This window comes from Polypterus senegalus, chromosome 6 (genome assembly GCF_016835505.1).
Source record: "Polypterus senegalus isolate Bchr_013 chromosome 6, ASM1683550v1, whole genome shotgun sequence".
Taxonomy (NCBI): Eukaryota; Metazoa; Chordata; class Cladistia; order Polypteriformes; family Polypteridae; genus Polypterus; species Polypterus senegalus.
In genome coordinates, this window is record NC_053159.1 from 83688270 (window position 1) to 83706647 (window position 18378).

At 37.4% G+C, this 18378-nt stretch overlaps 1 protein-coding gene across 2 annotated transcripts; it reads left to right on the top strand.

Moving 5' to 3' along the window:
* Nucleotides 1-1248: 1248 nt before the first annotated feature.
* Nucleotides 1249-12310, top strand: twist2 (twist-related protein 2). Of its 2 annotated transcripts, none has more exons than XR_005634074.1 (2): nucleotides 1249-1966; nucleotides 11755-11804. XR_005634074.1 is itself a non-coding variant. In XM_039756436.1 (2 exons), exon 1 carries the CDS (start codon nucleotides 1430-1432, stop codon nucleotides 1910-1912), a length of 483 nt encoding a protein of 160 aa, XP_039612370.1. In that variant the 5' UTR covers nucleotides 1249-1429; the 3' UTR covers nucleotides 1913-1939; nucleotides 11755-12310. The 2 variants fall into 2 exon arrangements, 1 of the variants encoding a protein (XP_039612370.1); XM_039756436.1 differs by having other exon boundaries at nucleotides 1249-1939; nucleotides 11755-12310.
* The last annotated feature ends 6068 nt before the right edge of the window (nucleotides 12311-18378 follow it).

Below are 18378 nucleotides of genomic sequence, written 5' to 3' on the forward strand. Positions count from 1 at the left end.
AAATATATACATATGTATTATAATAAGCTGTTGTGTAACTCGTGAAACTATATTACAGGGGCATTTTCATCGTGGTTTAAGGCATATTGACTATGCGTTGAACTGAAATACACGATCGTTGACATATATCATAACCAGTAAATCCTCATGAAGATAAAATTTTCCCACAGGAAAACTTGACTGGCTTTCCGTGCCTTTTAGCAAATACTCGAGATAATGCATAAGAAAATTAAGTATCACTTTCAAATTTCAATTTACTGACCTTTACATCTTAAGACCGCTATACTAAAATAGATACTAACTTTAAAAAGTCATTAATAAAAATTACTTGTCATCTAGGTGTTTTATTATACTTATTTTGCTTTCTTCGTTTGCAACATGGAATACTTGCTGCCTCCGTTGTGTTTTGCCGTGTATGAAAAATTGATCGTTAATATGATCGGTATTCAGGTGCAATGAATGAGTTGAAGAATGGAATAAATGCACTGTTCATTTGTGTAACATGTAATTTACTCGTATAATTTGTTTGCATGCTACTAACGCGATCACAGACTAACGTCTATTTAAAGTCCTATTTCAGTGACTTGGCTTAATAGTTGAGAATGTATTTATGATTAAAAGGCAAAAAGATATGCATTACATTATAAGATTATAATAATTGCTAGTCACGCAGTTTTTCTCTGTGTTAATATTGCTGAATGAATTAACACTTGTATAAAAGCACAAGGGGCCGTTTCCACATCTGTGTAATCAAAACGGTTGTGTTCGTAAGTTTTAATTTGCTACTGTATTTTAAACAGTGTTCCTCTGAGACTTTCTCCGATTAACTCTAAAAAGAAGCTTTCTTTGAATCCCAACAATTGACTTTTTTAACCTAATCAAAAGTTTAACGCAGGTAATTCTCAGAAGTTGGACGTTTAGACGTCCATTATTTCTAGTTATTTTCATGTGGCTGATGGTCACAGATTTTCATTTGAAAAAAGACTAATAATGCGGTGAACAATAAATCGAGAAAACTTTTTTCTTCTTTTATTAGTTCAGCCTGTTTGTTTAATAAACACCTCCACCATTCCTAAATTAAAGAAAATATGTACTTTTGACGCTTAATTCTCGAGGTCTTCTAGGTTAACCATCTGAGTAAACTGTAACACTAAACTGACCCCTCCCGCCGAAGGTTCAACCAATCAGAAATGACTTCTTCCTCGCCCTCAGTTCAGACAGCTATTTAGCATCTGAAACTCGGCAAAACTTTCCAAAAATTGAAGAAAAAAAAACTTCCTGTAAGGAGAGTGTTCTGCCAAAGTACACATATAATGTGAAAGGGGCTAATCTCAATTTTAAAGATCAGTGTATGTCGATTTAAAAGGCACGGATATATCATTCTGTTGGATTTAAGGGGCGATTTTTTCCCCACTTCTTTTAAGGAGTCATGGAAGATAGCTCAAGTTCTCCAGTTTCCCCTGTGGACAGCTTAGTAACCAGCGAGGAGGAGCTGGACAGGCAACATAAAAGATTTGGAAGGAAAAGGAGATACAGCAAAAAATCCAGTGAAGACGGTAGCCCCGGTCCCGGAAAGCGGGGTAAAAAGTCGAGTCCCAGCGCCCAGTCGTACGAGGAGCTGCAGAATCAAAGAGTCCTGGCAAACGTCAGAGAGAGGCAAAGAACTCAATCCCTCAATGAAGCGTTCGCCTCTCTCAGGAAAATAATTCCCACACTGCCTTCAGATAAACTGAGTAAGATCCAGACGCTCAAACTGGCTGCGCGGTACATCGATTTCCTTTATCAAGTCCTTCAGAGTGACGAGATGGACAACAAGATGTCCAGCTGTAGCTACGTTGCGCACGAGCGTCTGAGCTACGCGTTCTCAGTGTGGCGGATGGAGGGCGCATGGTCAATGTCCACATCCCACTAGTGACGGAGCAGCGGGCCTTGCCGACGGGTAGGTGTTGCCGAGCTGTCAGCTCAAGTAAGTCGCCCAAGTAACGGTGCTGTGTTTGAAGGAAGGGTCAAGGCAGCATCTGCAGTATGTCGTTTAATGTGCAGAATGACTCCCATTGTTATTACAGGGTCGCGGCAACATGTTTTTTTTTTTTCAAAGCAAGCAATATTGAAGCTTTTGTTTCATACAACAGTCTATTGATTCGCTTTATAGGCGCAAAATCTCATAACAATAAAAAAAATTCTGAAAACAAACACCACATCTGAGATTTCTAGGTATGATGCCAGACCGGTTATTTTGCGGGTTTGTTGAGAAGCAGGACCCCAGAATGCAGTTACTCCTTTGATTTGTTTGTGTGGATGTGAAGGGGTCAAGGAGCACACATGAAAAAAAGGAAAAGTTGAAGGCGTGATCTGCAAACAGGAACACAAATGACGAGATCAATGCAAGGTGTCTATGCAGTTTGCAAAATGTATCTAGGTCTTACATCCTACAACCTTTTCCGTTTTTTAATATAAATGCCAGATCGAACGTGCAAGCAGAACAGTTTTCTTTTCCACGCTAAAACACACATTGCAGTTGTGCTTAACTAAAAGTGACATCGCTGTTATTGCAGTGATTTACCAATATCTTTTTGCAACTTGATTGATTTGAGTGTAGAGTATTTCATCCCAAAACGCTCATTTCTTACATGGCCTGTGCTGTCATTGACGGCTGCCTACCGTTCAGCGAGGGAGTAGTGCTGCGGGTCATCAGGCATGAAGTCACAGGGTGTGTGTCGCTGACTCTCCTACAAGATTACGGAGGAATACTGAGCTGTTTTCAACAAAACAAACTGAAAACGTTAATCGTACGGATTTTTCCTTTATTTTAACCAGACTGTACTTAACTACTTAATATGGCATACATTGCGATACGAAGTGCCACGTTATATGTTTGATCAGTATATGGTCTGACCGCCGTTTGTGAACAGTCATAAAACTCAAGGAGCCAGAGCTTCGTGGAAAATGTACCGCATTCTGTTCTCAAAGCTGTGTTAAAAAACCTGAAGCCTACTTTTAAAATCTTAGATCTCTATTTATTTAGTGATGGATTTAAACTTTTAATTAATTATTTTAAGTATGCATATTGTCATCATTAGCATTGGTTTACTCGTATATTTGGTTCGTTTAATTTTCCCTGAAGAAGTGCTTATTTGTAATTGCCAGTTGTTGTGTTCATGATATTTCTATGCATTAGCCACAATGTCAACTGCCATTTTAAGACATTCTCATGTCATTGGGAGACTCGAAGACAAAATAAAAACAAAACCCATCTGAGATAGCATATCTGCAGCAAAAACGTTACATTAGTATTCCCTTAAAAATATCTTTTACTTCACAATGTACTTGATTGATTTGAAAATGTGCATCATTTCTGAATCAAGCAAGTGGAAACCTCGCAAACATATACTATGCATAACAGCAGAGAAACATTACAATGTGTAAATGTGCACACTGCGAATTTGTATAGCTTTTTTAACCGCAGCACTTAAAAAAATGAGTATTTTACAAAAATAAAACATGTGAACTAGTGGCTAAAGGATCTAAAGAGTTGGGTTGTAAGGCAGAGTTAGCAGTACACACCCCACCATTGGCTGACTTTGTGACCTTGAGGAAGTCACTTAACACCTCATTTCACTAGAAATTAAATTATTGGTTTATGTGAAGCTTTAAATCATAAATCATTCAGCATTTTGGTCAGTCTAGTAAATGTGCTGTGTAAAAACACTGATAAAACACAATAGTGTAAATATTGGACATAGCCTTATTATTTGAACGACGTATTGTTTCTATACAGCAAATGCCTTTTATATACAACCTTACATCAAAGTGAACAACTATACCCCCAGCACAGTAGAATAACCCAAAGCAGGTTAGTATACTTGGGGTCTCCTGATGCTATCATTTTACTATTAAAATAATTATATATTCCTATTAGAATGTATATACTTTTTTGACAGACATTGTTAAACAAATAAAGCATGACTTTTTAAATTAATTTAAAATTAAATTAATAATTCTATGAGATAACTATAATCAACGTAAAGCACCTTATAAGTGATAACAGCAATTTGGAATGCACGTTATTATATTATTCCTGATACTGAGCATTTGGGGAAAAAAATCAATTATCTCGTATCTTTATGTTAATAAGAAATATGCAATATATATGACAACATATTTTCAATATGTTAAGGAATTCTCTGATCATTTGTTTAAATCATAATAATTAATATAGGATTGTCATTTTATTCTTGGTATATATCGTTTCTTTGTAAGTAGCAAATATAGAAGTAATAAGGGATCAGTGCATAAGTTCCTGTTATGCATATAACGTCAGGCTTGTGACCCGTTGATCCAGCTCTCCTTAGTAGGGCCATGAGCCTATGTGGGCAGCAGCCGGCGCAAGTCTGCTCATTTTACTCGACACACACATTACAGTCAGTAGTTAATGTAGCATGCAGTTGTTTAGGATGTAAGCTGAAACAGGACTACCTGAGGCCGTCCCCCAGGAGAACGTATAGAAGAGTAGCTGAATCCAAGTCCCTGAAGCTGTGTGCCAAAAGGGAGGACCAGAGTGCAATGCGTCGTGTACATTTATGTTGACAATTTTCACTTAAACATATTTTTGGCGGGGCATACTATTCACACCCCACTGTTACCTCGTGATGAATAACACTCAGTCACTTAAATTATCTTGTGATCCGATGTAATAGAATAAAATAAGATATAATCAACATGAGAGCGCAAAAGTAATAGTCAGGTACCTTTCAAGATGTTAACAAAAAATCGCTACGGAGCTTTTCCTATTTGAAACAAGCTTCGCGAATGCTTCAAGAACTTTACAGCTTCTGTTGCTTAAAATTAAATAATTCTGGATTCTGACATCTGGAGTTTACATTTTTTGATTTTTAAAATGTTTTTTTTTTTCAAAACCATCAAAGTTGCAATTATAAAAGCAGAACAATTATCCACTAAGAAAAATACGAAAAAAAAAAAAGAAACAAGGAAAAAAACCCCGCTGCCTTAGATTTGGAATGTGCATGGGAGGAGGATGCACGTGAAACGACGAATGTGAAAAATTCAACATCCCAGGTGGATTCTGGCACGTGGATTGAAAAACGATTTACTTTGCCTGTGGAGAACATATCGCCATAATCCGTGAACATGTTTCAAAACGCTTATAGTGGGGATTGCAAAATAATAATAATAATAATCAGGAGTTAAATACCAAAATAAAAACACAAAAACCTCACGCATTCAGTGTATCTAGTCGAAATTTACAGTATTTTACGAAAAGAAAATTAAATCACATCACACACATTTCTACTCATCGGCGCCGACATAAAGCAAGAGTATATTAATAAAGGATTTAGAACACCCATATTTTGATACACTGAAATATTACATCACATTAATATCTGTTACAGTGATTATTACAACTGACCTAAAAAAACTGAAGCCTCATATGATACAAGATGAAACCTGATAGCAGCTTATATTTAAGACGTACATATCTTACAGAACATAAACTGCAGAGGCCCTTAAATAACATCAGTTCACATGTTAATATACAATATAATATCTAGTAAGAAATGGTGTTTAAGGACTTTGTAAATTGCGTCTTATCTGATTTTTATTTCGAGGAAATCATTCATTTTTTCTGTTTTTGGTTCTTATCACGCACAGCAGTTTGTTTTAAGTAAGTACAGATGAGTGGATCACACAGTATTTTGAGCTGATTGTAAACGAACTGTCCCTTATGGATAATTAGGATTTATATGTGAATGAGAGACTATGAACTTTACCGCAGAAATTAAACTGTTTGCGATTGGGCAAAAAAGTTTAAATCACCCTTTGACTGCTGAGATGCTAAACCCCAAATCCCAAGAGGACCTCATAAATCATCCAAAATTGAAGTCATTAGAAACTGAGCTTTTTTTAAGTTTCCATTATCCTTCAGAGCTTTATATAACTGCAATTATTTTGAAATAAATAAACTTGGTTATTCTGTTTAACCCCAGATTCTCATGTTCTCTTTCAAAGTGGCACGGGTAAATTTAGACATAGTGAGTTTCTTAGAGTGTATTTTCTCTAGTCAGTGACGCTCATTCATTTTTGTTACTTTTACTTCTGATATTTTATTGATATAGTACGTTGGTAACACAATTCATTTATAGTAATATTCTTAACTTCGATGTGTTTTAGTATGAATTCTCATTTCTATTTCACAAACAGCAGGTGCTAAGTTTTCGAACCTGAATTTTATTTAATTCAGTTGTTCATGCTCGGACACCATATCATGAAACACAATTTAATATTATTTATACATTATGTCATGTTATCAAATTGAATTGTTACATTTCTGTAAGTCTGTAAAAAAGAAAAACTGTGATGCAGAGGCTGCACGGGCTGCTTCCAGTCTAATTAATATGGCATTCGTTTTACTAAAATGTTGTCCTGTTCTGTAACACTATATCAGTTTTATGACTCTTGCTGAGTTCTTTGACAGCATGCTTGAATTGGAAGTCTAAGAAAACGTAAGGCTGTTCTTTAGCAAAAATTCTGGCAGATGTGTATATTCCGTAGGTGAGCCAGCTGCCCGCTGCCGACGTCACTGCGCGCAGATTATCCGTATAACGGTTTTAATTATAGAACAGCCTTGCGGTATAAGAGAGCAAACCGTTTATGAGGGGAAGACTCTGTTTAACTTTTCTGAGTTTAAAACGCGACAAAACGATCTATAAATTAAAGGCTGCAGCCTTACAGGCCCAAAATAATATGTTAGTATATCCGGTTTGTTTATCTATGTGCCTTAAAACATTAACTTGGACCAAATGAAAGAGATAATTGATCTCATATACTTTATATTACGTATAAAGCATATACTAACTTTGTGTGTGTATATATATATATATATATATATATATATATATATATATATATATATATATATATATATATATATATATATATATATATATATATATATATATATATATATATATAAGTTTCTTACATATTTTGTGTTTGAGAATGCACTAAATTATTCCAGTAATGTAAGGCAATAAAATGCAAACCAGCTGGAAAAGAGACACCAAACTGTCTGAATAAAACATTCTCCACCTATAGTGTGTAAAAAAACTTCCATTCTTCACCAACAATTACTAGAAACATATATTTAGTTTACTTTATGATTCTGGCTTGTTCATAGTTTGTCAGTTTAATAAGTGGTGTATTGCTTATTATGTACTTGTATAACAGTAAAACTATTTGTAATTAACAGTAAAGTGTATGTTTTGGAATGTAGAGAATTATTTTTTTGCTTACATTTTAATTGCACAATACATATATGTAAATACATAATGTGCTTTTTTTCTAAATGTTATAGAAGCTTGAAAGTTAATTATTTCCACCGGAGGAACATGCCATATAAGGTATCCATTCAGCAGGCACCCTATCACCTATCATGGCACCATGAGGTGCAAGGAAATAAACCCTGAATGAGACATCAGCCCTTTGCAGAACACATGCACACACTTATACCAACAATACGTTCATTTAAAAAACAAAAATTGTATATTTATGGGATGTGGTGGGCTGGCGCCCTGCCCAGGGTTTGTTTCCTGCCTTGTGCCCTATGTTGGCTGGGATTGGCTCCAGCAGACCCCCGTGACCCTGTAGTTAGGATATAGAGGGTTGGATAATGGATGGATGGATATTTATCTGACATGAGCAAAAAGTGGAATATGCAGAGAAAACATGAACATGCAGTATCCAAAACACTATTTGGAAATCAAAACCAGGTTCCTGGGGCTATGAGGCAACAGCAGGACATTACTTCACTACCATGCTCATATTGAAAAGTGTCTTCTGTTTAAAATTTCATCAGTGTTTTTCAAAAGACATTTTTATAATATGCTGAAATTTTCCATCCTTCTTGAGCAAGGCCCCTAACTTGCAATTGCTCCGTTCTGGGTATGACGCTAACCTACATCCAGCCCAGCAAGTAGGAACTCCAACCTTCAGGGAAAAACCTGGGGGTTGGTGGCAGAACTGGCATTCCAGCCACCATACAAAACCTCACACTGTTCCACTCCATCTGAACTAGTGTGGTGCTCAGGTGTCACCTGTCGCATGGCTGCATTTGGGTCCTAATCTGGGATCTTGAGGTGGTTTGTCATGTGGTGGGTGTGGCAACGCACTGTATCAGCTCGTGCTCTTAACCTCACTCTCTCTCCCCCTTAAATCAATCAAATCCTATGTGACCAAATTGATATAAATATAATCAAAGTATAAACACATAACAGCAATACATTACGTAATTATTTAAGGATTACACCCAAATGGCACCCCTTCCACCTCTATCCTAAATTCTGTGCATACCAACAGGATCAATGCCGTTGCAAGCTCATTACACCTACACAGCTAAATACAGGAGCCTCTGCATCACAGATCTAAAGTAATAATGGATTTAACCGGAGGAGCAGCAACATCCCAGTATTACACTGACTCAGTGACTGTTTTTTTAATTTGAAAGGCAGATAACTCCAGGTGAATCAAATTACAAAAAAGAGACAGCCATTTCCTCAGAGGGAATTCCTTCAGGAAGCAAGGATTAATTTAGCAGCTACTGCGCCCAAGCACATGAGCCTACAGTGATGCACAGAGACAGGGTAGCTGGAGAGGTAAAGGAGGAAAAGTAACTGACTATTTTCAAGAAAGTAACGAGGAAATGAAAACGCAGAGCATGAGCATAAAAGTGCTGAGAGCATCAAGGGGATCGAGATGACAGAGAGGATCAAGGCAAAGGCCCACTAAGTATAATTTGCAAGGGGTTAGATAAAGGGTAGGTATAGTACATATTTATATTGAATAAATGGATGATTGCAATTCCTTGAGGAATTAGTAATATTTTTAAAGATGTTATCCCAGCACCGATGTAAAGATAAAGTGAAATAATACAACAATTGTTAAATGAGTACTAGCTATATAATGGAGAACTTACACACCAAGGAGGAGAGAGTAAGAAACAAGCTAAGAGGAAAAAAAATGAGTTTGCATGAAAGAACAGGGAATGGCTATAGGTAAAGAAGATCCTGTAGGCCCAGAGAGCATCATCACAGATGAAAAATGAATTCCTAAATTAGACTTAACATTTTCAAATGATTTGAGAAAACAAATACCAAATATATCAGCCAGTGTGTAGAGGACAAACTGCACTGAGGCGAACAGAATGCTGGGATGGCCACCTATAAGTGAGTCATGAGTGTTAAATATTAACAAGTGCGCATACCATTAGGGTGTAGAACCTAACTGCCTTACAGTTCTGTGAGAACTCTGGATAGGGTTATAATGGGCAGTAGGTGAAGTCTGCAGGTTTTGAGATTCAAGGGGTCACAAGCAATTGTATTTAGTTTATGTTGGAGAGAAACTGAAATCCTGATGGGAAACAAGGCTGAAGGGAGAAAAGAGTTTACCCAGCCCCATTTCTTTATACAGACGTGTTGTATCCTATACAGTTTAAAAGAAGAAACAGTCCATTAAAATGGCTAGTCAATGACAACAGTTTAATTTTAGATGTCATCATGACATTTTAAATATGCAGCAGTGACTAAATATTTTCTTGCATAAAAATAATTATAGTGTGTCGCTGATATAGTCCAAGAAGTTTGAGTCAAGGCTTCTTCTCAGTGAAAAAGTATTTGCCTACATTTTGTGTTTTGTACTGCTCTCATTCTCTATATTGTATAAGGTTGACTCATAATTTTGTTAATCTGTATTGCACAAGGTAAGTCCTTCTGCATGAAGTCTACATTTTGTAGAATGTGAGGCATACTATTAGTATTATCAAAGCTAAAAATATATATGTCAGGTGATGTCTCCATGAAACAATGTAATGAACCGTATACAGTACCTAAAGTGAACATCTGCATGTTTAGTTAAACTGGGTTATTCCTGTGATTACAGTGCAATAGTGGTGCGATATGTTAGGTGGTTTCCTAAATTTCTAAGATGATGACTACTGTACATCATTGTTTGTGTTGTTTCGCTTTGTAACTAAAAAAGTGGTATTTCAATCACCAGGCCAGTTGTTTAGCCAACTCTAATATTACACATTTCGGGATCTTGGGTATTAGCTGCAGTTTACCACAAACCACAGGCCTGAAAAAGAACTTCAAAGCACCATGAATGGGAGTGGTTCACAGTCCAAGGTCTTCAAGGGACCCACATGGATTACAGAAACACTGAAACTCCTGTTCAATGCCTGAATACTGCTAACCACAGCAATTTTTCTTTAACCTTTTTGTAACCTTGGAGACCAATTTTCACCTAACAAGCAGCATGCTGGTTTCTAAAATGCTCTGCCGTTGCGTAATATTTATGGAATGGCAACGGTATGTACGAAACTGGAGTTTCCCATGACATTGGTCTGTTGATATAATATCATTCAGAAAAACTAAATAAAAAAACAGCATCCTAGCTGCTACTGGGTTTTGACATATCCTCAGTTAGTCACAGTATGCAAACACTTACTGAGCTAACTCATTAAGAAACACTTTGACAAAATGCAGAAATGCAGCATGTAGTGAATTACTATTGCCAATGCAGCCAGCACAGAAATATACAGTGCCAATGAAGCTTGCATTCATTTTTAAAAGAGAATAACCTTTGACTGCTCTTAGAAAATATCTAGCTTTCCTCCTTGACTGCCTGCTGTGTAAGAAAATAAAATTTATCTTTTGTAATCTCACCATTTCAGTACGTTACTAAAATAGTTTGTTTAGTTTTCATTTACTTACTTTGCATTGCCATTTCCCTGTTGTATATTATCACTTTCAGGAGCCTTCATACCTTAGCTAATATAAGGAAACAGTGCATTTTTATAGAAAACATTTAAATAGTGAGCACGATCCCAAATCACTTTACAGACACTGACCTACAGTTCATCACTAACAGTCCACCTATTCATTTTTTAAACCTGTTTAATCCAAGGTCGATGAGTTAAGTGCAACTGTTTCTACACAAAAAGCACCCAAGTAGGTGAACTGGCTTGCATTTCTAGCTTGACTATGAAGTCATTTGTTGTATTAGTATGACTTGATTGTATGCAATGTTCTTCTTCTTAAGATTAAATAAATAAAAATTATAATAAAAAATTCAAAATTCATTGGTAGATTGTAATTTAAAGTCTAATGTTTTAGAAAAATAAACTACTGTACAATGTATACCTCTATTTATACATTGCATTGTACTTCACTTTTTTGAATGTTATTATGTACTGTATATTTGTAAATGTGTACAGGGCTCTGGGCGAATGAACTAATGTAGCAGGTTTTAATATAATGCGCATATCAAATAGCATGCACATATAAACCTGTTTTATCAGTTTAGGGTCATGGGGGGCCGGGGCCTGTACTGGAAGTTTTGGGAGCAAGTCCATTACATGGCACATTGACTCAAACACCCAAATCGGCTCATACAGGGCTAATTTAGAGTAATTCACCTAACACACACACAATATCCTGAGAAAAACTCACTCGGACTGCAGGGAGAACATGCAGACTGCACACTGTGAGTGACACTGCTGGGTTTGGAATACTAGAAAACGGAAAAGTGAAGTACAGTACCACAGTGTTATTTCAAGTTAACGCTAGATGGGTAGTTTATTTCTAATAATTACAACTTTTAATACAATTTTTCTGGTGTAATTTGTTTAATATTTAAAAAAATAGTTAAAAAAATAACTTTTATTACCTGATTGTTTTTCAGACTGTTTCACTTCTATAACTAAAAAAATGAAGATGGATTTATGGAGAACCTCAAAAACCTCAAAAGATTGTCTCAACTATAAAATGTGCCTCTGAGCTCTGAAAGAGCACTTATGAACTGCTTGAAGACTGCATTCATAAACTAAGAGAGGAAATCTCTGTATACTGTATGTGACAAGCCATTAGTAAAAAAGGAAACCTAACAACATTGACATCTCCTGCTCAAATTCCATTTCTTCACAAACAGGACGAAGTTCAAGTTAAATACTGGTATGAAAATTCAGGAAGAATTACTATGTTGAGTGTTGTTACTTTTTTCTGTTTGATTTGATTGTTTTGTTTTGTTAATGTAAGAGTAAAAATATATATATATATTGTACATATCTTTCTTTGCTTTCTTATGGGACCAATGCAATCAATAAAGAAAAGCAAATTAGTTTCTCAAACTATGTTGCATGGATGCTTGAAATGTTCTGTTCATAGCCTGTTGTTGCTATTGTTTTGTTTTTCACATTCATTGTAAATTTTGCTATTTTTTTATTTATTAAAATATTTTTACCAAAGTGTTTTTGGATTTACTTCCTTTTATATAAAATATAAAGTTAAAATTGCTTTCATCTGCCTGAAAGTACAAAGTAAACTAACATAACTGAGGCTAAATGAACAACTATACTGAAACCGATTCATTTATCTGCCTATACAGGGCGTAAAGGTCAAACACATAGGTAGGCAGCCATCCATCCATTTTCCAACCCGCTGAATCTGAACACAGGGTCACAGGGGTCTGCTGGAGCCAATCCCAGGGCACAAGGCAGGAACCAATCCCAGGCAGGGTGCCAACCCACCACAGGACACACTAGGGCCAATTTAGAATCGCTAATCCACCTAACCGGCATGTCTTTGGACTGTGGGAGGAAACCCACGCAGACACGGGGAGAACATGCAAACTCCACGCAGGGAGGACCCGGGAAGTGAACCTGGGTCTCCTAACTACGAGGCAGCAGCATTACCACTGCGCCACCATGCCGCCCTAGGTAGACAGCACTGGGAGGAATTTTAAATGAAAAAAACATATTGTGAATAAGAAGAAAAAAAGCACTAAATAATTTTATATACTACATGCTATACGTAGATAGAAACAACAGAAGAGTCAAAGTACATAAGAAAACAAGAAAATGTACTCATGTCAACATTCAGGTGCGTCGGAAGACTTGGCTGGCTGGTTTCAAATTTCGGGAAATTGTAGAGTTTCTTGTTTGTTACATACTAGTCGCCCCCGCGTACTAGTGAAGCAGGCCAGTGAGGAGGGCCCTGCTCCCTACTCCTGACGTCATGCTTCCCCCTCTCCTCGGCCCACAGCCTCTGTTTTGGATTAGTATGAATATATCGTTCCTGTAAGTGAACTGTGATACTTAGTGCGATGAGAGAAGTTGCAAAATCAACCGGAATGTTCAAGCAAATGATAGAAAAAAATCCGATCTAAATCTGTTAAGTAGTACTCTCATGAAAAGCAGACAGACATACAGACAGACGTTGGATTTTAAATACAAGGTGGCCCATATTTATATATATGATTGAAAAGGCATTACTGTCTGGAAACTATCAATGTTGTTATCAAGTAACATAATGGAGCATGAACATTAAGAACCTTGAATGCTTTTTCATTCCCTGTTCTCCATGGCGTGGTCCACCAATTCGCCATCCAGATCGATACACGCATGAAGACAAAGAGCAACATTGTCACCGCATGTGAAATGTCATATACATAAATATCGGCCAACCTGTATACAGTATATAGAGATTTTTAAGTCATATTCAGAAATAATATTGACAACAGAATATAACTTATTTGTTTTAGTGGTGCAGATAAAATGTGTTTTTAATACCATTTTACATTATCTTTTAGCTGAAGTTGCTTTTATACAAAGCATATTACAACTCTAGTGATAAAAAGATTAGCTGGATAGCTGGTGTTGAATATGGAGGGACTGTGGCTAGTTATAGTTCAAATTTCAAAAACATAACAGTTTTGAAAGAAGTACTTGACAGATTTAAAATCTGTGCTGAAGTCTCAGGCTGAACATGACTGTTAACAGATCATTGGGTGCTTTGGCAATCAATAAATGACCATATCAAAGAAATACTGAATCATTATAATCTTTAGATCATGAGGTCATAAAGATGTTTTTAGTGCAGTGGAACACTAAGAACATGTTTAGTCACTTTAGCATGATGTTACTGAACCATCTTTCACACATTTCAACAAAAGTGAAGTTGCTTTTATTTTTTACTTTAACATCACATCACTTACCTACTTTAATTTTAAGACATTGGAGAAGTGAGCCACTGTGACTGTGGTTTGCGTAAGATGCTGCACAGCTCCTGAGATGAGCGCTGGATGATGATGTGTTGGAGGTAGAAGGCAGTCTGTTAGTATATGACAAGACCTAAAGCTACATTCTTGTACCGTAAAGGATGGTACTTACCTTGAACAAGGTTGAAAAAAGAATCAACATCTTTATTACTGTTTTCAATAAATAAAAAAAAAATCATTACTAGTCAATTGAATAAATACATACACATCTAATGTCATACCCTTCTTAAATGGTAATACTCGCTTATCCAACCCTGACTACATCTGACCCCCACCCTGTACCATGTTCTACAGTGCTTACGGGCTTCAGTAGTCCTTCTTGTTTCATTACGCACAAATCCAAGATTTTCACATTTTGGTAACAGAACACTGGTTGAACCAGTAAAAGAAAATAGAACAAAATAAAAAAAAAAAACAAAGTAACTGCTCTCAAGTTAAAACTGAAACAGTGAACTAATTCGAAGTTGAAGTTGCACAGAATGCTTCTCTTTTTTAAGCCATATTTGTCTGTAAAATTGCCAATATTTTTCAATGAGAGATTTTGAAACTTCAGAAATGCCACAGTGCACTGTATTCTAGATATCTAAAGAAAAACTAAACTACCCTGGCAAATATCCTAAAGAATAAGTTGTACTAAGATTAAATAAAAATCAGTCCACTAAGATGAGTTGTTTCATGCAAAAAGGCAGACAAACAGATAGACAAACACAGCCATTGCAGTAGGTGCTTGTCTCATTATATGAACTGTAAGGGACAAACCATGGTAAAGAGTTTTGGGCACTACCCAGTGATCCCATATAATTGAAAAGCAGTAGATCAAAAAACAAGCAATAATTGTAAAAAAGAAAGTATTTTTAGACAGGAGTTTCACAGTAATCTGTGTTTTAAGTCATGAAATGCAAATTCTGTTTTAGAATTCCATACCATCATGTTAGGGTCCCACTTCTTTATAAGATCAGTCAAGGGCACTGCCCTCTCTGAGATGCAAGGGACAAATAAACAGTAATACCCCACTAAACCCAAGAAGACTTGGACCTGCTGCTTGGTCTTCAGACTGGGCTCTTTCATGATGTCATCAACTTTGGCATTTTGTGGTTGGACTGTACACCTGCCAAGTAAGAAGCCTAAATATTTTGTGCAGGTCAGACCAAAATAACATTTACTGGGTTCATTCCTGAGGCCCACTTCGCTCAGTGCTAGGAGTACAGCATAAACCTGCTGCACATGTTCTTACAATGTGTTGAAGTAGATGATAATATTATCTAGATAGACAGCACTATAGGAACTGTGGGATCGGATGCACTAGATGCTTGAAGGTCGCTGGAGCCCCATGAAATCCGAATAGGAGAACACGATACTGGCAGTAGTCGCTGGTAATGCTAAACGCAGTTTTCTTCTTAGAGGAGTACCCTTTTGTCATGTCATGTACGATGAAATTTTGAGCCTTTCCAAGCTGCTCGAGGAGTTTGTCCATTCATGTCATTGGACAAGCGTCAAACTGAGAAACTTGATAAAGTCGATGAAAGTCACTGAAAATGTGCCATCTTCTGTCAGGATTTGGGAACAAGACAATGGGGCTAGACCAGGGACTAACACTTTCCTCTATTACACTAAGATCTAGCATTCTTTTCATTCCAAGCTCCACTTCTGCTCTCTTTACTTCTCGGAGGTGATACAGGCATTCTTGGACAATGAACCCAGGTTCAGTGATAATGTCATGCACAATCAGAGAATTTCTTCTGGTCATTCATTCACCACTTCCAGGACAGACAAGAGGGCTACTTCAAGCTCTTTTTGTTTTTTTGAGCGTCAAAGTTGTGCTGAAATTAAGTTTTGTTTCCTGAGTGAAGAATGAACAAGGTTGTCCAGAGTAGGGATCAGGTTCAGTGTCCTTCCATGGTTTCAACAAATTGACCTGATATACACATTCGGTTAGCTGGCCATTTGGTTGTTTAACTAAACAATCAACCAGCCCCTTCCTCTCCTTAATTTCATATGGCCCTTGCCAATGTGCCAATAATTTAGAGTGAACCATCACTCGGTCTCCAGGTTGGAATTCCTGAAGAGATGCGCCATGATCATAATAGCAAGCCTGTGCTGAATGCACATTCTCCATATTCTCTTTTAGTATAGGTCAGAATCTTTCAAATCTATTACGTAACTACACTATATATTCAATATGTCCAATATTTCTTTGGGTTGTTGCCCATATAATAATTTAAAAGGTGAGAAACCTGTTGAAGCTTGTGGGACTGAAGTGGGGACTTCAAAGAGTGGGTAAAAACTGTGAGCTTCTCCTTCAAATTGAACAATGTTTCTATCTTGAGATTGATTGGGCTCAGGAATATTGACACATCCTGTCTGAGACTTGTGGCAACCAACAGACCGTTCTGAATGCTCTATTTGCGAAGCCACCCAATAGCACTTAAGGGCTGCTATGAGGAAATCCATGGACTAATATTCTTGTTGCCGGATTAGGTAGTCAAGGGCATCAGAGAGGACGTTCATTGGGATGTCACAAGTCGCCAGTTCGACCATTCTTTTTTTTTTTTCATTGGCCCCTATTGTTAGCCAATACCTGACTCTTCCCCATAATTCAAATACCTGAGAGATTGCTGGGCTCTCTGGGTCAAATTTCTAGTCCTGACAGGCCCTCGCCTTGCTGACAGACAGACATCTAGCAGCACCTCGGCTTTGAATTGCTCATAATCTGCAGTGGTCTGCTCATCAAAGTTATAATAAGCCAGTTTAGCCAATCTCCTCAAGAATGGTGCCAGTATATGTGCCTAATCCATATGCTCCCAGTGATTAAAGGTAGCGTTAAGTTTAAATACTTGAAAATAACTCTCAATATCTTCATCAGAAAGTAGTGGCAACAATACGTGGGAAGGTCACATCAGTTGCTTCCACTGAACAGCGACATGCATTTGGTTACAACCCTCCGCCGCTTCAAGTTGAGTCCATTGTTCCTCAACCTTGATCTTGATTGCCTGGAGTTCTACTTCCATGGTCTGGATGAAGCTTGCCATCTTCGCAAAAAATTCTGCTGACTACACCACTGTAAGAGATAAGACCGCGTTAAAGAGTTGGGGCACCACCTGGTGAACCCATATAATTGAAAAGTAGTAGATCAAACAACAATCAGTAATTGCAAAAAAGAAAGTCTTTTCAGACAGGGGTTCCATTGGGAACTGCTTTTAAAATGGCTGCACTTCTAGTCATATGTCCTTTCTGCAAGAAAAGATTGGTCCAAGCGGAGGGACACCAGAAGTGACATCAGAAGTGTTGCAGCTGTCAATCATCTGGTCTGCTGAGGGAGGAATAGAAAAGCCATTAGAACACAGAGCCACGCCATGGAGTGGTGGGTAATTACAATCACCACAGCCTTTAAGCTGTTCCCTATGCATACATGTGTAACAGTACCTAAAAGTATTAAAGAAAATGGTCCACAGATAGTAGCCGTCTCTTTTCTAGTAGGCAGGCATTCCCATTGTCTACCTTCAATGTACAGTAAAAGACTTTCTTTTCCCTATTCTGCAGTTTCTTCCCTGAGACTGAAGACACCATGATCTCTGGCCTAAGGGTGTCTTTAAACACCATCCGGGGAGACTTCTGTAAACAGAAAAAAATGCTATTATTGATAGTACTACCTCCCTACTCAAAGGGATTTTTCAAGCAGACTCCAATATAATTATCTTTTCATTTAATTAACACAGTCTCCAGTTTTCACAATTTGGGACAAGAGCAACGTCCAATTGGCAAGAAGATATTTTGTCTCTCTGTCAAATCTGCATGATCTCTCCTACTTAGAGGGTCAGGTGCCTAGACATGCCCTCTACCACCCTTGACCAATATTGTTATTAAATATTGCAGGAAATACACACTCTATGAAAATCAGGCTCTTTTGTATTGCGGCCTAAAAGTTAACTTAAAACGTTAATAAATACACACCTCAAAACAGACGGTGAAGGACAAAACTTTCTTTATTAAATCAAAAGTTAAGCCATATGTTGTAATGAGAGAGAGATGTAGATCACCCGGCATCACAGCAGCAGCAAGCTAGTAGCTGATTCAGCAAAGAGGAGGTAAAAAAAAAAACTGTATTTGTTTCCCATTGTATCCCCGTTTAAGAGGGGTTTTCGGAGGAGCGACCGCGTCTCCTCAGAGTGTGTGTTCAGCCCCCCTCTTCACAACGCAAGCGGCACAGACGAGAAGTGGCAGACGCGTAGTGCAGGCCAGGGGGATTGGCGA